Source organism: Taudactylus pleione, unplaced genomic scaffold, assembly GCF_031769625.1.
Source record: "Taudactylus pleione unplaced genomic scaffold, aTauple2 ptg000061l, whole genome shotgun sequence".
Lineage (NCBI taxonomy): Eukaryota > Metazoa > Chordata > Amphibia > Anura > Myobatrachidae > Taudactylus > Taudactylus pleione.
Genome location: NW_028284463.1, coordinates 12,768,094 through 12,793,887, shown reverse-complemented (window position 1 = coordinate 12,793,887; position 25,794 = coordinate 12,768,094). Strand labels below are relative to the sequence as shown.

The 25,794-nt window shown below is 46.7% G+C and overlaps 2 protein-coding genes across 3 annotated transcripts in view; one reads left to right on the top strand and one right to left on the bottom strand.

Moving 5' to 3' along the window:
• SPSB3 (splA/ryanodine receptor domain and SOCS box containing 3) overlaps positions 1–8,587 on the bottom strand; it is a 32,234-nt gene extending 23,647 nt beyond the window's left edge. Inside the window, exons 1-4 of one of the 2 annotated variants that reach the window (XM_088464744.1) lie at positions 8,480–8,587; positions 6,717–6,860; positions 4,978–5,152; positions 4,690–4,877 (exon numbers count right to left, since the gene is read on the bottom strand). In XM_088464744.1, the coding sequence (XP_088320870.1) occupies positions 4,690–4,877; positions 4,978–5,152; positions 6,717–6,845 (492 nt within the window). In that variant the 5' untranslated portion in view covers positions 6,846–6,860; positions 8,480–8,587. Of the gene's footprint in view, positions 1–4,689; positions 4,878–4,977; positions 5,153–6,574; positions 6,621–6,716; positions 6,861–8,479 lie in introns of those variants that run through there. The other variant, XM_088464745.1, reaches the window with a different exon arrangement.
• Positions 8,588–8,845: 258 nt separating this feature from the next.
• NUBP2 (NUBP iron-sulfur cluster assembly factor 2, cytosolic) lies at positions 8,846–20,214 on the top strand. The gene is made up of 7 exons (XM_088464746.1): positions 8,846–8,963; positions 9,848–9,966; positions 10,918–11,116; positions 11,636–11,790; positions 14,385–14,495; positions 17,168–17,237; positions 19,155–20,214. The coding sequence occupies exons 1-7, from the start codon at positions 8,939–8,941 to the stop codon at positions 19,295–19,297; spliced, it is 822 nt and encodes a 273-aa protein (XP_088320872.1). The 5' UTR covers positions 8,846–8,938; the 3' UTR covers positions 19,298–20,214.
• Positions 20,215–25,794: the final 5,580 nt, after the last annotated feature.

The window sequence follows — 25,794 nt, the reverse complement described above, 5'->3', positions numbered from 1 at the left end:
CCTATACCTACACAGAGCGTGCCACAGTCCTATACCTACACAGAGCGTGCCACTGCCCTATAAAATATCCTATACCTACACAGAGCGTGCTTCTGTCCTATACCTACACAGAGCGTGCCACGGTCCTATAATATATGCTATACCTACAGAGCGTGCCATGTTCCTATAATATATCCTATACCTACACAGTGTGCCATGTTCCTATAATATATCCTATACCTACACAGAGTGCCATGTTCCTATAATATATCCTATACCTACACAGTGTGCCTCTGTCCTATAATAGATCCTATACCTACACAGAGCGTGCCTCTGTCCTATACCTACAGAGCGTGCCACGGTCCTATAATATATCCTATACCTACACAGAGCGTGCCGCTGTCCTATAATATATCCTATACCTACACAGAGCGTGCCACTGTCCTATACCTACACAGAGCGTACCTCTGTCCTATACCTACACAGAGCGTGCCACTTTCCTATAATATATCCTATACCTACACAGAGCGTGCCACTGCCCTATAATATATCCTATACCTACACAGAGCGTACCTCTGTCCTATACCTACACAGAGCGTACCTCTGTCCTATACCTACACAGAGCGTACCTCTGTCCTATACCTACACAGAGCGTACCTCTGTCCTATACCTACACAGAGCGTACCTCTGTCCTATACCTACACAGAGCGTACCTCTGTCCTATAATATATCCTATACCTACACAGAGCGTGCCTCTGTCCTATAATATATCCTATACCTACACAGAGCGTGCCACTGTCCTATAATATATCCTATACCTACACAGAGCGTGCCACTGTCCTATAATATATCCTATACCTACAGAGCGTGCCTCTGTCCTATAATATATCCTATACCTACACAGAGCGTGCCACCGTCCCGCTGCCCTATAATATATCCTATACCTACACATAGCGTGCCTCTGTCCTATAATATATCCTATACCTACACAGAGCGTGCTACTGTCCTATAATAAATCCTATACCTACACAGAGCGTGCCTCTGTCCTATAATATATCCTATACCTACACAGAGCGTGCCACTGTCCTATACCTACACAGAGCGTGCCACAGTCCTATACCTACACAGAGCATGCCACTGCCCTATAAAATATCCTATACCTACACAGAGCGTGCTTCTGTCCTATACCTACACAGAGCGTGCCACGGTCCTATAATATATGCTATACCTACAGAGCGTGCCATGTTCCTATAATATATCCTATACCTACACAGTGTGCCTCTGTCCTATAATATATCCTATACCTACACAGAGCGTGCCACTGTCCTATACTATATCCTATACCTACACAGAGCTTGCCTCTGTCCTATACCTACACAGAGCGTACCTCTGTCCTATACCTACACAGAGCGTGCCACGGTCCTATAATATATCCTATACCTACACAGAGCGTGCCTCTGTCCTATACCTACACAGAGCGTGCCTCTGTCCTATACCTACACAGAGCGTGCCACGGTCCTATAATATATCCTATACCTACACAGAGCGTGCCGCTCTCCTATAATATATCCTATACCTACACAGAGCGTGCCTCTGTCCTATACCTACACAGAGCGTACCTCTGTCCTATACCTACACAGAGCATGCCTCTGTCCTATAATATATCCTATACCTACACAGAGCGTGCCTCTGTCCTATAATATATCCTATACCTACACAGACCGTGCCTCTGTCCTATAATATATCCTATACCTACACAGAGCGTGCCTCTGTCCTATAATATATCCTATACCTACACAGAGCGTGCTTCTGTCCTATACCTACACAAAGCGTGCCTCTGTCCTATAATATATCCTATACCTACACAGAGCGTGCCTCTGTCCTATAATATATGCTATACCTACACAGAGCGTGCCACTGCCCTATAATATATTCTATACCTACACAGAGCGTGCCACTGTCCTATACCTACACAGAGTGTGCCACGGTCCTATAATATATCCTATACCTACACAGAGCGTGCCACTGTCCTATACCTACACAAAGCGTGCCTCTGTCCTATAATATATCCTATACCTACACAGAGCGTGCCTCTGTCCTATAATATATGCTATACCTACACAGAGCGTGCCACTGCCCTATAATATATTCTATACCTACACAGAGGGTGCCACTGTCCTATACCTACACAGAGTGTGCCACGGTCCTATAATATATCCTATACCTACACAGAGCGTGCCACTGTCCTATACCTACACAGAGCGTGCCACGGTCCTATAATATATCCTATACCTACACAGAGCGTGCCGCTCTCCTATAATATATCCTATACCTACACAGAGCGTGCCTCTGTCCTATACCTACACAGAGCGTACCTCTGTCCTATACCTACACAGAGCATGCCTCTGTCCTATAATATATCCTATACCTACACAGAGCGTGCCTCTGTCCTATAATATATCCTATACCTACACAGACCGTGCCTCTGTCCTATAATATATCCTATACCTACACAGAGCGTGCCTCTGTCCTATAATATATCCTATACCTACACAGAGCGTGCTTCTGTCCTATACCTACACAAAGCGTGCCTCTGTCCTATAATATATCCTATACCTACACAGAGCGTGCCTCTGTCCTATAATATATGCTATACCTACACAGAGCGTGCCACTGCCCTATAATATATTCTATACCTACACAGAGCGTGCCACTGTCCTATACCTACACAGAGTGTGCCACGGTCCTATAATATATCCTATACCTACACAGAGCGTGCCACTGTCCTATACCTACACAGAGCGTGCCACGGTCCTATAATATATCCTATACCTACACAGAGCGTGCCACTGTCCTATACCTACACGGAGCGTGCCACGGTCCTATAATATATTTTATACCTACACAGAGCGTGCCACTGTCCTATACCTACACAGAGCGTGCCACGGTCCTATAATATATTCTATACCTACACAGAGCGTGCCACTGTCCTATACCTACACAGAGCGTGCCACGGTCCTATAATATATCCTATACCTACACAGAGCGTGCCACTGTCCTATACCTACACAGAGCGTGCCACGGTCCTATAATATATCCTATACCTACACAGAGCGTGCCACTGTCCTATACCTACACAGAGAGTGCCACGGTCCTATAATATATCCTATACCTACACAGAGCGTGGCACTGTTCTGCTGCCCTATAATATATCCTATACCTACACAGAGCGTGGCACTGTTCTGCTGCCCTATAATATATCCTATACCTACAGAGAGGACCATTGTGCCCCTGCTCTATAATATAACCTGCAGTAACACAGAGAGAGGACCATTGTGCCCCTGCTCTATAATATAACCTGCAGTAACACAGAGAGAGGACCATTGTGCCCCTGCTCTATAATATAACCTGCAGTAACACAGAGAGAGGACCATTGTGCCCCTGCTCTATAATATAACCTGCAGTAACACAGAGAGAGGACCATTGTGCCCCTGCTCTATAATATAACCTGCAGTAACACAGAGAGAGGACCATTGTGCCCCTGCTCTATAATATAACCTGCAGTAACACAGAGAGAGGACCATTGTGCCCCTGCTCTATAATATAACCTGCAGTAACACAGAGAGAGGACCATTGTGCCCCTGCTCTATAATATAACCTGCAGTAACACAGAGAGAGGACCATTGTGCCCCTGCTCTATAATATAACCTGCAGTAACACAGAGAGAGGACCATTGTGCCCCTGCTCTATAATATAACCTGCAGTAACACAGAGAGAGGACCATTGTGCCCCTGCTCTATAATATAACCTGCAGTAACACAGAGAGTGGACCATTGTGCCCCTGATCTATAATATAACCTGCAGTAACACAGAGAGAGGACCATTGTGCCCCTGCTCTATAATATAACCTGCAGTAACACAGAGAGAGGACCATTGTGCCCCTGCTCTATAATATAACCTGCAGTAACACAGAGAGAGGACCATTGTGCCCCTGCTCTATAATATAACCTGCAGTAACACAGAGAGGACCAGTGTTCTGCAGCAGCACTGTTGGAACAAATTAGTAATATACAACACACACACATACACCCACCCCTAACAGCGCATATACAGATACATCATAAGCATTAATAGATTACACACATTACCTAAGGATGTGAGCATTGGGGGTGTGGCTAACTGGGGGTGTGTACAGATGTATCACATCTGAACTCCGCCCCAGTTTTAGTTCAATGTTATTAACCTGTACTGTGAGGGTTGTGATTGGCTCCCAGACTTTACCTTTCCTTGCCCCAAAATAGGCCCAGAGCAAAACCCAGAATCTGTGTAAACTCTGCACAGCTTGCCAGAACTAGGCTAAAAATGGTGGGCGGACGGGTACAAACTGTTATACACAAGGAGGTTGTAACAGATCGGTGCCAAAATCACCCAGCTCTAATGCACCAATCCTATTAGGAGGTCGCTGCCACTTTAAAGCTATACTTTCATTGAATCCCACACCTCTACGTTGGTGCCGAGACTGCATTACACCAAGCCTCCAGCAGAGGTCCTCGGCACAGGTAAGCATTGAAGTCTGAGTGTGTGCCTCACAAACATCGGATATCCTTGGACTTTGTTTGGCTACAACTCTTGACATAACAGAAGGTCTATGGAACAAATAATGACTTTTTCAAGATCCTTGACATCTGCACTGTTTAAGAGAGGACATACCATGTCTGTGCCATATACCGGTGAGGTCATCTTAATCTCCCAGAAGTGTTGACCCTTAGCGAGCATCTTGTTGCCACGAATGGCGGCCGTGCCGCAGCTGTACTCCATGTGGAAGCTGACTTTCCGGTCGTCGCAGCTCAGCACCGTGGCGGTAGATTTACTTCCATCATCCCAGACCCAGTCGAAATCTGCAAATGGAAAGCATTGGGAGGTATGGAGCGGTAGCAGAGGGGAAGGGGGGGGGGTTACAGACAGGTATTTGCAGGAGATATCCCTCCGGTGTCTTACAGTCATCCTCCTCTCCGCACTGGCAGTTCTTTATCTGCTGGAAGGTGTGCAGGCTGGAGCAATACGCATCGTTCTGGCTGTCGCAGCTGCAATAGGATTCGCCCGTCACCGGCACAGCGCTGGGGATGGAGGGAGGAAAATGCAGCATCTCGATCTCGGAATCACTGTTACTGTGCTATGGAAGAAGAGAAAATCAACAGGTCAAGCATGATACACATGCCATGTCCAACTTCCTGCTGTCATTAGTCCTCTCTTTATATAGCACCATCATATTCTGCGGTGCTGTGTAATAAAGGTCTCGTTCACAGGTGTGGCATTCCCAAACAGAACGCCATGGAGAGATCCGCTGACCTCCGAGCTCTCCGGTATATACGGTACATGGCTCAGAAGTACCTGGGTAAGGTATATCACTGGTGTCTATGGGGACAGTATACACAGCATGGCACGGATCAATAGATCTCTACGTTGTTCTATTTCCCCCCATGAATATATGAAAACAGTAGGCGAGAGGGTTCTGCAATCATTGGACTGTTGTGCTCTCACCTTTTACTGTGCACAGCATACAGTAAATGCAAAACAATCATGTACTGTAGAGTAGAGATGGCCATTAGTAGGTTAACCATCGATGGTAACATTGGTGGTTAACCTCCATGGTATGAAACCATAAACAGGGAACCATCAATGGTTTTCATCCACCAATGGTCATCCCTGCTCTCTTACGCAAGGGGAAACGGGGCAATCACAGTTGGGGATGGGCACCTTCACAGGTCGAGACGGGGGCAGAGCTATGCTTTGTGTCCTGGCACCAGGGAGACAAAAAAAAAAAAAAACCGCCAGTGGTTCTCAACCATCAGTGGCAAAATTATCGGTGAACAATCATCGGCCATATTTACTGTAGATTGTCATTAAACAGACCAATTTTTTTTTTTGTCCCCCTTGGATATAATAGATCCACTAGGAAGATACAATTTTATCCAGGGGATACAGCAGAGCCTACCCATACTTGTATACAATACCACAGTTACTAAACTTCCCTTTTAAACAATGGTCTGTAAATAAAAAGAGAACCTGGGGGCCATCTAATAAATCGAGACATCAGCCCTACCTTTAGTACACCTATTTCAGAGTCCAATAATAAGCACCCACTACATAAATAACTAGAATATCATGAATATTTAGTCTCTCTGCAGTAATGGATATGGAGCATTACTTCCAAGGGGCTGCATGGCGAGCGTCAGGTGCAGAACCAAAATTTAAATAGTGAGCTGATCACATCTGAAAGAAAAAAAAATATTGTTGCCTGCAAATTCCCAACTTCCCAGGCGATGAATGGGTCCCATCAACTACTCAAAAACGGCTGCTGCCATTCCTTCAGTTGGCCCGATATGTTGCCTATTAATTTACTAGGAGCAAATGGCATCGCTGGGGCACTGTGCAGAGAGCAGGTCTCTCTATGTGCCATTCAGTGTTCTATATTTCCATTCCTAAAGGGTAGGATACAGGACTGGTATATACTTAGTCAATACCAATTGGTGTCATTTGCAATTTAATAGAGCCACAGTGCAATACCAGGGTAACACTGAACAGTATATTTTACCTGTATAATTCACATCTGAACAGTTCAATTTTGGGCATTAGTGGCTCTTTAAAAAAAAAAAAAAAAAAAAAGTAAAAATACAATCAGGATAGGGACTGACGTTTACCCTGCAGATACAGTGCTGTGATGTGTCCAGATTTACCTGCCCATCAGAGTCATACTCCCAGGTGTCATCTCCTGTCTGAAGAGCTGGTGGCCGGGCATCCTGGTCTCTACGTACCCCACTCAGCACAAAACGCCAGGCACGGCTGTTACGCGGGCGACGTGCCATGTTGCACAACAGAAGCTATAAAATCCAAAGAAATACATGAGCAGATAGAAGACAGACTCATGCCTGCTTGGCTGCACCCATCCTGACCGGGCAAAGCACTCCCTGCTAGGCTGGGACCCCTACGGTCTGCAAAAGCGCTTACAGGTTATTAGAATCCGCTTTAGTTGCTGCACTCGGGCTAACTGCAATCCACAGCCACACAATATTTATTTTTCTACACAGTTTCCCTATTGACAATTGAATATCAGTCTTTGCTAAATATCTGGAGCATTACTGCAAAGCGAAGATAATAGCTGGAATCTGATTGGTTGCTATTGCCAACATCTCCACTTCTAAAAACTCTCACTATAGTAAATATAACCCCCTGAGAATCTGACGGTTCTTTTTTTTTTCTGGAAAGTTTTGGAAAGATGAAAGCAAGCACAATGCATTGCTAAAGCTGGTGACAAAGCTTCTACACAGTAACACAGCGCTGATAAACGTCCCTCGTTATGTAAAGGGTAAGCTTCCAGGTCACTCTACAGCCAAACCCTCTGTCACTTTACATCAGCATGTACCCCATGACTGTCACAAGGGTGGGCTCCCGGGGGAGTGGACGGCTGTGCGTGTGTGTTGAGTTATTGGCTCTAATGAAACATTTTATTTCAAATGGAACTACAAATTGTGGTTGCAGCTTAGAGATCAGAGGCTAAATATATTTTTTGTTAATATTGCTACCACTTGAACCCTAATATCTGATAGGAGCATACTAAGCAGCTGACCCCAAAGCCATCTAGTGGCCAACTGAAAAACTGCAGTTGATCCCTTTTCACATAGAACCAACCTAAAAATCAGGAATGCCATACCCACCATGTATTACCAGGGTGTACTATATATCATTTTACATCAACTAAAACACAGTCATGTTTAACTGAACAGCAAAGCAAAAGCTGAGGACAGAGCCAGTTATATACAACATAAAGTGTAAGAAGTGCCCCTGGTAAGGGCTGGTAATGACCTGGGCACTGCCCACAATGCTGTCCTATACATCATCCATGTCATGCCTCAGTAATAGCACCTGAGCAAGGAGAATAGGAGCCACAAGGCCTAAAGTGTTTGTAATATGCTGCTTGCCTTGAGTTTTATTCTAATAGCAGGACATGCTGGGACTTGTAGTGCAACAGAGATACCACATAGAGAGACGAGAGAGAGAGAGAGAGAGAGAGAGAGAGAGAGAGAGAGAGAGAGAGAGAACAAATTGTAAACACTGCCTGCCTAGAAGAGAATGCTGGGGCTTGTAGTCCCACAGAAGTGAGCAGGAGCCACAGGTTGCCTAGCTGCAGGGTCACAGAACACAGGAGCTGGGGGAGAACTTATCCCTGGGATAGGACAATGGCTCCTGCTCTCCTTATTACACAGGTATGACAAGGATGCTGTGTCAGACAGGAGAGGGGCAGTGCCCAGGCCATTATCAGCCATTATGGGGGAGCACTATGTATAACACCCCCCTGGCTGCAGCTGCTGTGACCAGATGGCCTATCCCCTGAGCTCTGCCTCATTCCCCCCCACTCCTGTGCCCAGCCCCCCCGCTCCCTTCCGCCCAGGCCTGCCAGCACAGCCGCTGCCCCCCCCCCCCCCGCAACCCCAGCACCTACCTCTCTGCCCGGACGCTCCGACGTCACTAATAAGTAATAACCCCTGAGCTCCCCCAGCCCTCAGCTGCCTGCAACCCCGCCCCGCGACTCGGTTGGACGGGAAGGAACGCCAATCAGCTCTTCTCTGTCCCGCTATTGGTTGTAGGAGCTGCCACTCAGCCTCTTGGGGGTGGGAAGTAGCTGACAGTCGCCGTGCGCGGATTGGAGGGATCCGGCAATTCCTTTTACAGCAGTGGGCACGCCTCCCCTCCCGCTCGCGTTTACTGTATTTCAGGCACGTGACTGCGACTGCAGGCCTGATTGGACCGAATGCTCCGCCTCCTGGGAGGCCTTTTTTCCCCCTGTTAGTGATACATCCGTCCAGCCAATAAGGGGAGAGTGACGATCTGTGCTCGCTGCTGATTGGAGGCGCCCTGTGCCAATCTCTCCACAGTCCACATGCGGAAGTGACTGCTCAGCATGGACACAGCAGCAGCTGCAGGTGGTGAGTGTCTCCTGCTGGCTCAGTGTCACACTCAGCGCGGATCCCTACAGCTGTGTGCAGGATCAGGCAACGTGTTGCACGCCAAGCTGCGGTGGGACTACAACTCCCAGCATGCCCTGCCAGAGTTACAGCATGTCCTGACAGCAATGTTGCGGCAGTGCGTGTGCTGGGAGATGTAGTTCCACAGCTGCGGCCTGAGATCAGGTGTATTATGAATGTCTTCTTTATTCAGCCATAAATATATTCTTCATTCACTAAAGTCTGCAGTCAGTGAAGTCAGTATCTGTGAACTGGGGCAGGGCAGGAAACCTGTCTCTCTGGCTAATGTGGTACTACACATCCCAGCATGTCCTGACCACACATTGGCAGCGTGCATAGTCGCCACCATCCAACATGTATTAGTACTGGGTGGAATTCATGAATATTTGTAATGGGCTACACAGTGCTTAGCAGTAGGAATTTAAGGGGACAATGTAGCAAAGCCTTCTAAAGAGGACCAGTGGAGAAGTTACCCATAGCAACCAATCAGCTCCTAGCTATCATTTACTGTACAAATTATGTGTATATTCTGGTAGGTTGTGATTCACTACCAGGAGCACGGCGGCCCCATCCTCAGGTGTGCCGGAAGGGGCGACGTCTTCCTAATACAGCGCCTCAGTACCTTCCTGAATAAACACTCCCCCCTCCTTAGATTCATTAAGTGCTTAATTTAAACTCTGAAGGGGGCTCATTTCCTTACTAGCACCCAAACAGGACAGTGTGTGTGGCACCGTGTCTGGATCTCATATAAAACCAGACTGCAAGGTTGTTATCTGGAAGCTGACTGGATGAGCCTCAAGGGGCTAGCGCTGTATAACAGGCCATAACATTACGTCCTGTTTCAGATGGCGGTAATCTCGCAGGTGTGCGTCACATCATTCTGGTGTTGTCGGGGAAAGGAGGTGTTGGCAAGAGCACCATCTCCACTGAGATTGCCCTGGCACTGCGCCATGCTGGGAAAAAGGTGGGTGTGACCCTATACCAACTAGTCTTATGTTTAATCCTGCTTTTTGTAGGTACAATTGAGTACCATTATAATTAGGAGAGAAAAAACAAAATTGGTAGCAGTTTATTATAAAAGGCATTGATTGCTATCTGTGAATGTGAGTATTACATATTCTGTTTTAGAACTATTAAACCATTTCTGATTTAGGTGCTGCCCGAAAGCTGAGTGCAGTACCCTCCACTAGCAAGCGTATGTCGCCACTGGTTACGGGTAGGATAGGGGTTACACTGAGGTAGGGAACCACAGGGCCTGTTTTGCTTATTTCAACTTTAAAACGGACATTTGAGAAACTGGTGCAGAGTTGACCGATAGTCTCCCGTAATTACATCATAATTATTACGTGCACGGGTAAAAAAAAATGCGGGTACTCGCCCATAGGCAGAGTTGTACCAATCTATGCAATCGTACCACCTCTATCCATACACATGGTTTCTCAGCCGCCATAATTATCCTTGGCGCAAGAGATCTATCTGAAAACAGGCGTAATTACGCGTATGCACCACTTTTTGCATCGCCCACTGGACTTTATATTTGACGATTGTTAATGTTTATGGAATTTGTGGTTGTTTCCATACAAATAGCTGGGAAATCATTTGTTCAGTGCAAAGTGCTACCTGGCATCAACAGAAAGTAAAATTTACCAAAGTTACATGTAGTAAGGTTCCCAGTCGTCCCGTAGGTTCTTCATGTGCGGCGCATTGAATTAAATTCCCCCCCATTACGTACTACCTGAGTGTATGTTGTCTTTTTTATCGCACAATCTTTTGTTTCGTATTTAACAAGATCTTGTTGAATAGCAACTGGCATGCCGATGGTTGCCCAACCCTGTATTCCGCGCTTGGCATGATGTGGCGGAACATGCTGCTTTGCGTGATGTGACTGAACATGCTGCTTTGTGACCCTGTGCAGGTCGGAATACTGGATGTGGATTTGTGTGGACCCAGTATCCCACGCATGCTGAACGCCCATAATAAAGATGTCCATCAGTGCGACAGTGGCTGGGTGCCAGTCTATGTGGACCAGGAGAAGAGCATCTCGCTCATGTCTATTGGCTTTCTGCTGGAGCGCCCTGATGACGCCGTGGTATGGAGGGGACCCAAGAAGAATGGTATGGAGTACAGCCTTGTGCTCTGTTGGCAGGTTGGGGAATGGTCGGGAGTATGTGCTATGAGGGCATGTTGGGGAATGGTATGGAGTATGTGCTATGAGGGCATGTTGGGGAATGGTATGGAGTATGTGCTCTGAGGGCAGGTTGGGGAATGGTATGGAGTATGTGCTCTGAGGGCAGGTTGGGGAATGGTATGGGGTATGTGCTCTGAGGGCAGGTTGGGGAATTGTATGGAGTATGTGCTCTGAGGGCAGGTTGGGGAATGGTATGGGGTATGTGCTCTGAGGGCAGGTTGGGGAATGGTATGGAGTATGTGCTCTGAGGGCAGGTTGGGGAATGGTATGGAGTATGTGCTCTGAGGGCAGGTTGGGGAATTGTATGGAGTATGTGCTCTGAGGGCAGGTGGGGGAATGGTATGGAGTATGTGCTCTGAGGGCTGGGTTTCTGTATGTTTCTGACCCTTTGTAATCCTATAAACTCCCGTGTTCATGACGCATTGTCTGTGTATATCTCTTCTAGCGATGATCAAGCAGTTCGTCGGTGATGTGGCGTGGGGAGAGCTGGACTTCCTCATCGTTGACACCCCACCAGGCACCTCCGATGAGCACATCTCCACAGTGGAGGCTCTGAGGGTCTTTAGCCCGCTGGGAGCTGTACTGGTCACTACTCCACAGGTACTTTACGCTGCGCTGGGCCTCACTCATTCATTTACCATTTCCTATAATAGTAATACGTTCACTTGTTGCCTAGAAATAGAGGAAACAGACGTTCTGTGATCTGTACCCGCATTCTGGAGGCTGCAGGCAACCATTCGCTAGTCATATGACTTGATCCTAGAGATTTGATTGGCCGCATAGTTGTGAATATTACTTCAGGCCATTGGGTGACTGGCTATAGGGTGACCGGAACATTATAATGGTTTTGGTTCTAAATTAATTTAGCGTGAAAGAAATGATGAGGGAGGTGAATGTAGGCTTTGTAGATTTAGAGTACGGATTTGAACATCTAGGGGGCATATTTACTAAAGGTCAATTTTAATCTATTTTGATTGTTTCAAAATCGATGGTGTATTTCTAGGACTAAGGGGGTCATTCAGACCCGGTCGTTAGCGCCGATGAGCTCGGACCGGGTCGATGGCCCCCCACAGAGCATGCGCACGCCGGCGCCGTCGTGCGCATGCGTGAGACCCGCTACGACCGACAGCGCCGGTCGTATCGGGTCTCGATCCAAAGGGGGCGAGCTGTCGATGTTGATTGACGGCTCGCCCCGTTTGGAAGGTGGGCCGGGGGGGTGGCAGGCCAAACGGAGGTGTTCCTATGGGAACGCCTACCGTTTGGGGGAGGCCCCACTGACATCACTAGTGATGTCAGTGGAGAGCTTCCGGCTCAGACAGAGCCAGAAGCTCTCCGGGGCTTATGACAAGTAAGACCCTACCCTAGGGTCTCGTAAGCCCCGATGGTCGCGATGGTCTTGACCATCACGACCATCACCTTAGGCGGTCGTAAGGCTGTGGGTGTTAACCCACAGCCTTACCACCGCAAAGGAGGATGTCTTGAAAATTCAAGAGGTCCTCCCCTCATTCAGACCGACCGCACGCTCTGTGCGACCGGCTCTGAATGAGGTCCTAAATCACATATATTTACTAACAGACTGTTTTTGATTTGTTTTTTTTTAAGTATTAGTAAATGTCTGATTTTAACATTAGAAACACAACATCGATTTTGATTGATTTTTTTTAAAATTGATTAAAATCAACCTTTAGTAAATATACCCCTAGGACTTGATTTAGAATTGAATGTAAAAATAACTTATAAGCTGTTTGCGCAGTTGTATTTTCACGTGTGTAATTTTTTATATATAATAGTTTTATTGAAGCAGTACATACATTTTTTCTTATTATTTGACAATTGAAATAATGATGTATTTTCTTTGTACAATAAAACAACACTTTGTCATATATAATTTTACAAATTTGATGTCTTTCATCATTGGAATATAAATATATTGAGATAAGTACAAATTTTGAACAATATATTATTACCAGAGTAACGTAGAAAATACAATGGAACTGAGTATAACTATTGTGCTCGTCTCTCCCCCCTAAACATCAATCGAAATAGCTGGGTTACCCTCTACCATACGCATTAAATACCACGATGTATTACATAATGGATGATAGAACTGTGCTTGTATAGTTGGTGATAATGTTAATATAATGCTCTCCCACATTTCAAGGAACCTTGCGGTCTTAGGGCCTGATTCAGACCCACTCGCGAGCGGCTGTCCGCTCGCAAGTGGGTCGATGTTCTGCACTGAGCATGCGCATGACGGAGGGAGCTCCGTCGTGCGCATGTGCCAGACGCGACGAGCGAAGGACTTTCCTTCACTCGTTGTGTCTGATCAAAGGGGGCGTGCTGTCGATGTTGATTGACAGCACGCCCCCTTTGGTGGGCGTGCTGGGGGCGTGCCTCCCTGACGGGGGCGTTCCCAAGGGAACGCCTACCGTCAGAAGCCGGCCCACTGACATCACTAGTGATGTCAGTGGGAGTGATTTTGGCTCTGATAGAGCCAAAATCACTCCGGGCCTTGCGGTTGAAAACCTCAACCGCAGGCTCCGGCTCGCAGTTTCGATGGTCGCGATGGTCAAGACCATCGCGGCCATCAAACTGCACGCTCGTATAGGCTGTGGGGAGGACGGCCCTCATTCAGAGCGTGCGCTCTGCTCAGAGCGTCCGGCTCTGAATGAGGGCCTTAATTTCCTTTTCCAAAGTGACTGCCACCCACTCCATACGGAAAAGATGCAACAATTTTATTTTAAAAAGAGACAGAGTAGGAGGTTCCCGGTGGATCCATACCTGCAAAATTGATTTGCGAGCTGCCGCACTAATTGCCAGCAATAAACGTCTGCCTCCCTTTGAGGATCGTAAAGTACTGGGAAGGATGCCAAACATCGCCCATTCTGGAGTCAGATGCAAATAATTTACTAAGTGCTCCTGTGTATAATTATCACGTGTGTATTCTGAGCTGTACGCAACTTATTGTAACGTAAACTTAAATCTAGCGCATAGACACTGGAGCAAAGATGCCACAATCCTCACCCGCTTTACCCCTGGTTTATATAGGCGCAAAATGTACATTTCATAGCAAATGTGTATCCAGATCTTGTAACTCAAAACAAGACGCACCTACCTTGTGTCTGAGGGTTCTTTGCTGGTACTGCCCGTGTATGCGGTTATGTTCTGACTTCCGATTTATTACTCGCTTGCAGGCCGTGTCTGTGGGAGACGTGAGACGGGAACTTACATTCTGTAAGAAGATGGGGCTTCCGGTGATCGGGATTGTGGAGAACATGAGTGGCTTTGTCTGTCCGCACTGCACGGTGAGCTGAGGAGCAGGTCTGTTAGCATTCCCGGAAAAACGACAAACCGGTCTATCCTGCTTGGCCTTGGGAGTTAGTGTAATGGAGATTCTTATTTTGCGCATCTTACCCGTACTCTTTCTGCTCACGAAAATGACTAGGTTGCAGACGCAGGGCTAGGCGCTAGTTGGCCGCAACTGCTTCTACTTTGTGTGCGCCGATTTTCACTCGTGTGCAGTTGGACAGCCTCTAAGCGTGCACCTGGCTTCATAGCCATCGCCATTATCAAAGCACACTTGCCCAACCCTTATCCTAGGCGCAAAAGATGCGTCAGTAACGCACAACTCTGCGCCGCCCACAAATCGGCTGACACGCACTTTCTGAACTTTTCTTATGTGTGAATGCCCAGCTACAGCCCAGTTCTGCCCCCTCCGTCCCAGGTGGAGGTGGAGCTGAAACCGACTGAACACTTTATCGTCCGTAATTGAGTACGCTCTACTCCAGGGCACACACAGCGGGAAAATACGCACGATACACTTAGCGGCCGTGCTTGCCTCAGCCCCACTGTGTGTAAGCAATCTGTGCGCTTTGCCTCAGCCCCACTGTGTGTAAGCAATCTGTGTGCTTTGCCTCAGCCCCACTGTGTGTAAGCAATCTGTGCGCTTTGCCTCAGCCCCGCTGTCTGTAAGTAATCTGTGCGCTTTGCCTCAGCCCCACTGTGTGTAAGCAATCTGTGTGCTATGCCTCAGCCCCACTGTGTGTAAGCAATCTGTGCGCTTTGCCTCAGCCCCGCTGTCTGTAAGTAATCTGTGCGCTTTGCCTCAGCCCCACTGTGTGTAAGCAATCTGTGTGCTATGCCTCAGCCCCACTGTGTGTAAGTAATCTGTGTGCTTTGCCTCAGCCCCACTGTGTAAGTAATCTGTGTGCTTTGCCTCAGCCCCACTGTGTGTAAGCAATCTGTGTGCTCTGCCTCAGCCCCACTGTGTGTAAGTAATCTGTGCGCTTTGCCTCAGCCCCACTGTGTGTAAGCAATCTGTGTGCTTTGCCTCAGCCCCACTGTGTGTAAGTAATCTGTGTGCTCTGCCTCAGCCCCACTGTGTGTAAGCAATCTGTGCGCTTTGCCTCAGCCCCACTGTGTGTAAGTAATCTGTGTGCTCTGCCTCAGCCCCACTGTGTGTAAGCAATCTGTGCGCTTTGCCTCAGCCCCACTGTGTGTAAGCAATCTGTGCGCTTTGCCTCAGCCCCACTGTGTGTAAGTAATCTGTGTGCTCTGCCTCAGCCCCACTGTGTGTAAGCAATCTGTGCGCTTTGCCTCAGCCCCACTGTGTGTAAGTAATCTGTGCGCTTTGCCTCAGCCCCACTGTGTGTAAGCAATCTGTGTGCTCTGCCTCAGCCCCACTGTGTGTAAGCAATCTGTGTGCTATGCCTCAGCCCCACTGTGTGTAAGCAATCTGTGTGCTATGCCTCAGCCCCACTGTGTGTAAGCAATCTGTGCACTTTTAGGCTGGTAAAGGGGGTTGTAAGCCTCCCGGTGACTTTACTGTCTTGTGCATGCTCTCTTGTACAGTATGTTTTAAAGAATGTTTTAAAAATGATAAATAGAACAGAATAGTTACTTTGTGGTACATTTGAATTCTGCAATAACTGATGGATGTTGCGTATTCCCACAAGCACAGCAGTTATTGCACCTCCGAAATTCTAGGCTATAGTTACCCAGCTATCTTGTACCTTTTGTAATTGACATCACTATATATTAGATATCTTACACTCAGGGCCAAGGACTTTTCTAAACAATTTACGTTTTTCTGGTAAACAGTCACTAATACCCCTTTTCCACCAAAAACTCAGGACACTGAGCACAGGTCAGTGCCGGGTTTTACCCCTTTCACACCGGCGGCTGGACCTGGTTTACTCTTCTGTGTACCGTGTCTTCCAGTGTTACAGTGGATGCTTGGAGATGATGTCTACTGAAGCCAACTAATCTGCTCCTTTCAGGAATGACCCGGGTCTTTGTGACCTGTGTCATGCCGTTCACACCACACCGTAACCTGAGTCATTCCCAAGTTTGACCCTGGCAGCTACCAGGGTTGGATTTCCGAGTAACCCGACCTGGGTTTTTGTTCTAAGACCTTTTACACGAAACGTTGACCTGGGTTTCCCGGCAATAAGTCGGGTTGTTTGGTGGACAAGAGGTATAAGGGGCAGATTCAATCAAACTATAATCTGACTAACATATTGATTGTAAAACATTAGGACAATTTCAAGTAGGGCAGATTTAACCAAAGCTGTATGTGGCTAACTGACCCGGGTCATTCCTGAAACGAGCAGATTGGTTGGCTTCAGTAGACATCATCTCTAAGCATCCACTGTAACGCCGGAAGAGCCGGTACACGGAACGCTAACCCAGGTCCAGCCGCCGGTGTGAAAGGGGTAAAACCTGACTCTGACCTGTGCTCAGTGTCCTGGGTTTTTGGTGGAAAAGGGGTATTAGTGTCTGTTTACCAGGAAAACTTAAATTCTTTAGAAAAGTCCCATTCACCACGGTTTAGTGTCCTTGAAAATCTGTAGGGCGATCTCAGTTGGCACCCCAGAAACGGTTGAGGCACAGACATTTGGGTTTCCAGGAGGAAAATAAAATGGTATTGTGTTTTGATGCCACATCAGCACTTACTGTTGACGCTGTCTTACCCTAGGAATGCACAAACATTTTCTCCAAGGGAGGAGGCGAGGAGCTGGCACGGCACGCTGGGGTCTCATTCCTAGGTGAGTAATATACCCTCTATAAACCACCATCTCCTATCTTCTCATATGTTGGGGAATAGGGAAATACAGATAAGACTCTGGACCCCCAGGAATCGCATGAACCTGCCCTTGCGACGTTTTACACATTGCCCCTGGTGCATAAACCTAGGATGGTGTAGATCGGGCCGTGTAGGTTGTAATAAAAGCCTATGCTAGGGTCACATGTTCTAGGTTGTCCCTAAACAATAAAATGCCCAAATAGACTTGCACAGCCAACTGCATTACATCTGCATACTGTCACGTAACTAATGGTCTTTGTGATGCTATAGCTTGAATTGCCATTTAGCAACAGGGACATCATTATGCTGAGAGATTTCCTGTATACTTTATATTCTGAATGCAATTTGCTTTATCACTTGGTTTCATGTAGTACAAACTGGCTGTGTGAGGGCTTAATATGAAGGACTGAGGGCCTGATTCAGACCCGCTCGCGAGCGCTATGAGCTCACAAGCGGGTCGATGGTGGCCCAGTGCGCTTGCGCACGACGGAGCCAGCTCCGTCATGCGCATGCGCAAGACCCGGATAGCGAGGGCAAACCGTCGCCCCGGGTCTCGTACCGAAGGGGGCGTGCTGTCGATGTTGAGTGACAGCACACCCCCTTTGGTGGGCGGGGTGGGGGCGTGGCTGCCCAGACGGAGGCGTTCCCATGGGACGCCTACCGTCTGGGGCCGGCCCCACTGACATCACCTTTGATGTCAGTGGGAGTGCTTTCGTCACTGGTAGAGCCGAAAGCCCTCTAGGGCTTGCGGCAACAAGACCCTACCACAGGGGTCTCGTCGCAAGCCCGATGGTCGCGATGGTCTTGGGTGGTCACCTACAGCTATGCGAGCGGCCAGAAGGCCGCTCTAAAAAAACAGAAGGCCGGCCCTGATTCAGAGCAAGCGCTCTGTCAGAGCGTCCGGCTCTGAATCAGACCCTGAGTGCAATGTGTCCAGTACTTTGTGCTCAGCGTGCTACTGAATTATTTTCCTTTAGCGTAAAAATCAGGACCTCACAATTACTACAAATATACTGAAAATCTAATCCTATTGATTTATTGGTAAGATATTCAGTGCACTGGTTGTGGAAACTGTATATTGCGACTTAGTACAGCATTGAGTTCTCTGTAGCGATCCAGAAGTAAACTTGCATAGACATTACAGTACATACCTGTTTGTTACCTTTCAGCCCCCTGGCATCACCGCTAATGGGCAGGGCATATGCACAAAGCCAGTCACAAATGCCACTTTTCTTTTTACTCTTTCTTTTAATAACTCCTCTTCGTCCGCCTGTGTAAAGCTGGGTATACACTAGGTCGATGGGTCGGCCAAACCCGCCAACCTATCTGATGATTGGCAACTGTATACACCCTTGCCAGTCGTCTGCCCGATGTGACGGGCTTGACAGCTCAACTGGGCGGGCATTTAAATTGCCCGGCTAGTTGAGCTGTCAATTACCACCAGGTCTCCGCAGCACGTGGGCGATCGGCGGGTCGCCCGTACACACCAGCAAATGATCACTAAGATCTGAAAGATGCAATCGGCCATCTGCTGTGCTGCAGAGTAGACCGGATATGTCTGTGAACGACGCTGTTCACAGCCGGCGATTAACTATAGATATATCGCCGGTTCCATATCAATGTGAAACCAGCTTAAGGAAGCCTGTGGGCACCCCCCTAAGCCTCTGACACCACTGTGATTAGCAGTCGTGATTTGTGAGTGCAGAGTAGTGTTGGAGACAATGGAGAAATCCCAATTCGTGGGGAGGGGGCATTCAACTTTTTTTTGGGAGGGGGTGGCTTTTTGTGTTTTCACCAAAACCTCTAGGAAAGGTGTTTGTTTGTTTGTTTGTTTGTTGTTGTTGTTTAAAGCCCAGTTTGGTGACTTTTCTCTCTACAGGTTGTGTGCCCCTCGATCCCGTTCTGACCCAAAGCCTGGAGCAGGGCAAGGACTTTCTGCAGGAGTTCCCCCAGAGCGCAGCGTACCCGTCCATCACTAGCATCACCCAACACATCCTAGACCGCGCTGCACACAGTTCCTGACCTGAGGCTTTGTAAGGCGCCACAATACAGGACTGCTGAGATGAGCACAGAGACTCATTTATTCTTCCATTTTAGGTACCTGACATATCCATGTTGGTGTGACCCAAAAAATCAATAAACAACAAGGCCTAGTGCTGTCAGAGAGCTGCTGGAAAAAAGGGGGTGTCAGCCCCTTAAAACAAGAAAGAAAAAAAGTGTGCACCAGAATGACTAATGGACAGATTGGTTGTAAATGCAAATTTAATAATACCTTAAAAACACAATAAATAAATATACACAATATAAAATATCACAAATGAATAATAAATGAATAAGCCACATGAAATAGCACAAAATTCATATCAAATGGATCATTGTAAGAACTTCCTTCAAAATAAGTGCACAGTCATATGGATGGTGATATTCAATAGGACTGACATATCCCTTAGGCGAAAAAGGAGATTATCGGGAAATGATGAGGGTTTAGCCACAGTCCCTGGGCACATGCAGTGTCCTGTGTGAAGATGAATGTCAACCTCCTTCGGATTGTTGGTGAATCGCCAAATTAAACAGGGGGTCCAAAGTCCAAAGTAATTAGTCTCCAATAGCAAGAAGGAGTAAATCCAAGTTGTAAATAAAGCTCAACGCGTTTCGCTGGTTGAAATCCATCCAGCTTCCTTATTAGGGGCATATCCAAGAATGATCCATTTGATATGAATTTTGTTGGTGTGACCCAACCGCTGCTTTCTCATACAAAGTCCGGGCAGAAGTGGTGCTTCCAGTTCTAGCAGCTTATCCAACATGTGACTGTGGTACAAATATCCCTCTCATGTCTATATTGGGCTGAGTCAAGTGTCATTCCATGATGTGGAGAGCGATATAATGGTCAATATTAAATTGTCACATTACTTGATGATGATGCCGGTTACTGTAGAAGAAATGGGTGGGGGAGGGGGGGTTTAGCCATGTGTAAAATCCATGCTATAAATAAAGCTGACCCCTTTATCCAGATCCCAAAGAAACCAGAATATCCCGCAGAGGAATAATAACCAGTGTTATATTTCACATCTATAAGTAAAACCAGCAATAGGTAGCATATATATCATATCTTATATCATAATTTTATCATAAGATAAATTTTATATGCTGGAGGTGCTCCCTGGAATCGAGTAACTAGAACTCAAAAAGTATCAATAATTGGAAAAACCAATCATCAGTATAGTGATTCCTTAGTGCCCCACGAAGGAATCACTATACTGATGATTGGTTTTTCCAATTATTGATACTTTTGAGTTCCGTTTATCCAGATCTCTAGCTAAATGAGGCTGATACAGAGGTGCCAGCTTACTCTACACAATGCCGATGGGTACGAAGAGTTGGCCAATGTTGGAACCACTGCGTCCTGGTGGTAACCACAGAAATTTGGACTCGAGCTGTTGATTTCAGTGGAATTTTGCTATTATTAGCACTGCGCAACCAAGCATGCACCACCCCTATGAGCAATGATGGGCCATGTGGAGTTGTACACATCTCGGTCGTATCTCAACTTACAGCGGAACGGTTGTGACTGGTTGGCAAAGAGGTAATGGCACCTAGGTACAGTGTTCTGAGGGAGTGTTTTGTGCATGTACGAGGAACAGCTGGCCATTTTGAGTTGAGCATGTGCAGAGATCCGTCTGATTTCATAGGGCGCAATCGTGGCTGATAGTGAAGGCAGATACTATCACAAACAGATCGGGGGGTACGGCCTTATAGATGCGTGCAAATCCCAATGACGGGGCAAACAGCAGCATTTATTTCCATGCATGCAGCCCTTGGTCCCGATGGCCCTTTCAGTCTCTCATTAGACTCATCAGAGGCAGAGAAAATGCAGATTGGGAGCAGACTAAGGCCCTGATTCAGACCCGCTCGCTGCCGGAGGCAGCTCGCAGGTCTGAAGGGCGTTTTTTATTTTTATGTCCGGCGTTCTGGCCACTCGCTAAGCTGTGGGTGACCACCCACAGCTTTAGTGAGCGGCCAGGTGATGGTTGGGTCTCGTCTTGTGGTAGGGTCTCGTCTGCCGCAAGCCCCAGTGAGCTCCCTGCTCTAATAGAGCAGGAAGCTCACTACTGACATCACTTGTGATGTCAGTAGGGCCGCCCCCAAACGGCAGACGTTCCTTCGGGAACGCCTCAGTTTGGCAAGCCACCCCCCCCCCCGATCCGCCTACAAAATGGGGCGAGCTGTCGATCAACATCGGCAGCCGCACCGTTTGTAGCAAGCCCCAGAGCGAGTGAACTTCTCACTCACTCCGGGGCTCGAGCACGCACGCCGCACGTGCGCACTGCCTGGCCATCGACCCGCTTGAGAGCGGGTCTGAATCAGGCCCTAAATACACTAGCAAGGGCTCCAACATCAGAGTACTCTGTGGACAATGAGCAGAATTGGTGCCTTGTTATGTGAAGTTACATTGCCGGCCAGTCACTGTATCGGCGCTGTTGGGCGAGTGACGTCACGTATAAGCAAAGCCCCATGCTTATGATAATAACGGACACTACATCCAAGGAGAGTGTTTCACATAAAGCTTTCAGTAATAGTCCACCAAAATGTAGATGTCAATAGATGTCGTTCATCAGTCCAATATTACCTGTAGGGGGAGACAAGTGAGCAAGGACTTGACACCAAAGGGTAGCTCAAATATCGTTTTTTTTTTTTTTAAAGCCATCAATGGTTTTCCCAAGGTTCATGTTAAACGAGCCTGATTTATTACTATTGCCGTTTAAAAGCCATCGGTCATTGCAGCCGATGAAAATGTAACAGATAGTCAATCTACCTCCAATGTATCAAAAGTTCCAGCAGAAATAATCCAAAAGTAATAAATATGGTCAGCAATCAAAGCACACTGGAGCTCACTGTGATTATTCCTGTAACGCTCAAATTCTGTGATGACATATTGCAGTCCTGGATGATAATCCTGGGATCAGAGTAGCTGCTCTCAGCTCTGGACTGACGCATTTCTCCGGTGTAATTCTGGTTTCATCAGAGCAGCAGTTCCTTATATACCGTTTTAATCAATCATTCATCGATCAAAACATAGCACTGCTGTTTCTGTGTGATTTGCGAGGCAGATGGGCTTGACTTATAGGACCCGAAGATTGAACAATTACTTTGAACATCTTCAAGTGACCATGGGCCGTATTCAATTAGCGGCGAAAAGTTGGAATCCGCTAAAAAAGTATCGTGGATGACTTAATTTCGCCAGGCGGAAACTTGTCGCCGTATTCAATTACAGAGACTTTTCGCGTACGTGGAAAATCAATGCAATGTAATAGGTGAAAAAATTTTGCCTATGAATAGCAGGCGGAAAAAAGTGCAGAATTGCGGTTTTGGGGTGCAAAGGTGCGGAAACCACTCTGCACCCTTGGGACAGCCCCCCACAGGATATCTGCGTAAAAAAAAAAAAAAATAGGGACACCCTAAAAATTTACTTTGAAAATGGGGGTGAAAAAGTACAAAGTAGGGGTACACACATTAAAAGTAGCAAAATAGACTTTTGGGGGGTCTGTAAGTATGGGGGAGGTGTTTTTGGATTGCAGGTGCTTGCTGAAGGTGCGTTTTTAGCGTTACTTAAAACTTCACTTTAGCAATTATAAACCATGCTGGTACCCATTTTCAAGTAACCCAAATTTGACAGGACTACTTATTTTCTCTAAAAAATACTGCTTAATGCTATTCTTCACCCCTTGTGTAACGACGCTATAAAGAGGAAAATGAAAGCACTTAAGTACCCCAAATAGCTTCAGCGGGGCTAATCGGGGACATCTATACTGATCCCCAATGTTAGTGCATCTTTTGGGGGGTGTTAGGCTGATTTCCCCATCTCTGACAGCACTTTTCGCCTGTTTGAGTTTTGCCGGGGCGCGTTATCGCGTCCTTTGGAGTTGAATACTGCGAATAGCAGGGGCGAGCCCGATAAGTTTTCACATACAAAACACGCGAAGTAGGCAAAAAGTCTGGCATGCGAAAAAGTATCGCGGGTGCGAAACTAATTGAATACGGCCCCATGTACTGATTGATGTGCAATTATACTTTGATATAATCACATGGCTAGTGTTGTAGATTTGTGTTTTACGTTCATGTGCTCATTGTGACTTTAGCTAACAATCACCGTATTGCCTGGCAATACTATAATGTGTATGAGTTGTATACTTATTCTTGAGCACATACTGGGAAGCTGCACCTCCTGTCCTATCCCGGGCAAATTTCTCCTCTTGTCTGCGGGAGTACAGAAAGTGCGTATGCTAAGTTTGGACGCATTTCACATTTACTATCAGCTCAGCAAGCCTGGAAAAAATGTGCCTTTTTTTTTAGTAACGCGTTTTGCTTTTGCCAGCTAGACGCTAATTCTTTCCAGCTTAGCATGAGCTGTAAAAGCACGAGATGGGCTAAAATTGTGTTCCCCGATCTGTCACAATCTTGGTTTTATTGAGGAGCAACAAAATAAGACCAAGGGGTCTATGTACTAAGCAGTGAAAAGTGATAAGGTGCCAGCCAATCAGCTCCCAACTGTCATCTCACAGGCTGTGTTTGAAAAATGACAGTTGGGAGCTGATTGGCTGGCACCTTATCACTTTCTTATCACTTTTCGCTCTGTCTCCTAACACTGCTTAGTACATAGACCCACAAAGGTGATAACACCGTGATCTGGGCAAATAAATGTACAGACCGGTAGCATGAGAACAAACGATTTTAGTAACTACATTAAACTGAGATATAATCCTACTAAAACATTTAGGGGGAAATAAAAAATGTATTGCTGACAGCGAGGTGAACTTGACACCAGCTGAGCTGATGACGAGGTGACTAGTTTTAAATAATGTATTTTCAGTAACAGCGTCCTGCATGCATTAAATATAAGCTGATTAAGGCGAGGCTATAAGGGCTATGTTATTTCTGTCATTATTTTACAGATCTTCTCTCAGCCGTTCCCTCTAGACAGAGCACGGGGATGCCCCTTAATAAGTGAGCAATATACACTAAAACCGCGTTTCCTTTAATATCTAGCCAGAATAACATACCTAGTAACCTGCTTATCATCTCCTGAATTCAGGCAGAAGTCTCTTTCGCCAGTCCAAATGCTATATAATAAAAACTATTCTGTGGACATGACACGCAATTGCTATAAAAATGTATTTGTTGGTAAATAAGGCAAATGTCTATTTTATAATACGTCATTGTTCAACAGAGTAACCAATATGGCAGCCCCCCCCGCAAGTCACAGGCTATACTTGGGCCTATTTATTGTTTCCTAATTTCATATGCATCCTGCGGTTTCACCATCTGAGGGCGATCGCCAGTCACTAGGAAGACCCCACTAATTGTGTGCACCCCACATTTTTCAGTTCCTTACTGATCAACAACTGCCTGAAATCTACACAGGAGCCGGAAGAACTGCCATAACTTTTGGAGTCTCCTGGAAATTCAGGAAGAGTAGGCAACTGTTGGGGGGCTAAGCATTGGAAAGAGAGAAAATGGATGGAGTTAAAGTACCAACCAATCAGCTCCTAACTGTCATTTTTCAAAGACTGCCTGTAACAGAGTTAGGAGCTAACTGGTTGGTGCAAGCTCCATTGTTACTTATTTCTCACCAGTTTTCTGTTTTTTTCAACTAAAATAAAATTATTAAGGTAATAAAATCATCACTTTTACATAGAGAATGAAATGGACTAAATCATTGTATGTGCTTGTTATTTGAATAGAATTGTTTTGCTGAAGATTGAAGTAACTCTTCCTCACTTTCCATCCATATGCCTGATTAACTTGCATAAAAGACATTCTATATATATCTCTGTGTGTGTACCCAACATTGCACTGAGAGACGTCCAATTCTTCCAGTACTATAATACCTCTCACCACAGGTCATTATAGCCTGAGCTCCTCCTGCTAGTGTAGTGCTATGTGACAGACACTAGAGGGGGCCCCTTGCCCTTTTAAATTTAGAAAAACTGCTAAGAATGATAGAAAATCCATAATTCAGCGTTGTAGACAGCACTGTTACACTGACTTCTGTCCTGAGCTGTATCAAATAAATGTTACTAAGAGATAGAGGGAAATGTAATGACCTGCGATTTTCCAGTGACTTTTGAGTGGCAGAATATTGCGGCAAGATTACTTGGAGGGTGGGTCGCCAATATGCCGGTGATTTGCGGTGAAGACACACATGCCAGCATGCCAGCGTATTTAGAGAGAGTTTTTTAGAAAAGAAAAATGGAAATCAAAGAAAAAACTGAGAGTCCCCTGCCACTGGCAGTCTGGGGAGATGCCTGGTCCCTCCTACTTGCTGCCTGGGGATAGTATGACTTCTGGATCCTCCCACTTGCTGCCTGGGGATAGTCTGACTTCTGGCCCCTCCCACTTGCTGCCTGGGGATAGTCTGACTTCTGGCCCCTCCCACTTGCTGCCTGGGGATAGTCTGACTTCTGGCCCCTCCCACTTGCTGCCTGGGGATATGCATGGCCCTTCCTACTTGCTGCCTGGGG

Coding starts and splice junctions, on each gene's coding strand:
- NUBP2 (XM_088464746.1), top strand. CDS start 8,939: ATGGACACAGCAGCAGCTGCAGGTG. Junction 9,967..10,917: donor TGCGCCATGCTGGGAAAAAG/GTGGGTGTGACC, acceptor GACCCTGTGCAG/GTCGGAATACTGGATGTGGA. Junction 14,496..17,167: donor TTGTCTGTCCGCACTGCACG/GTGAGCTGAGGA, acceptor GTCTTACCCTAG/GAATGCACAAACATTTTCTC.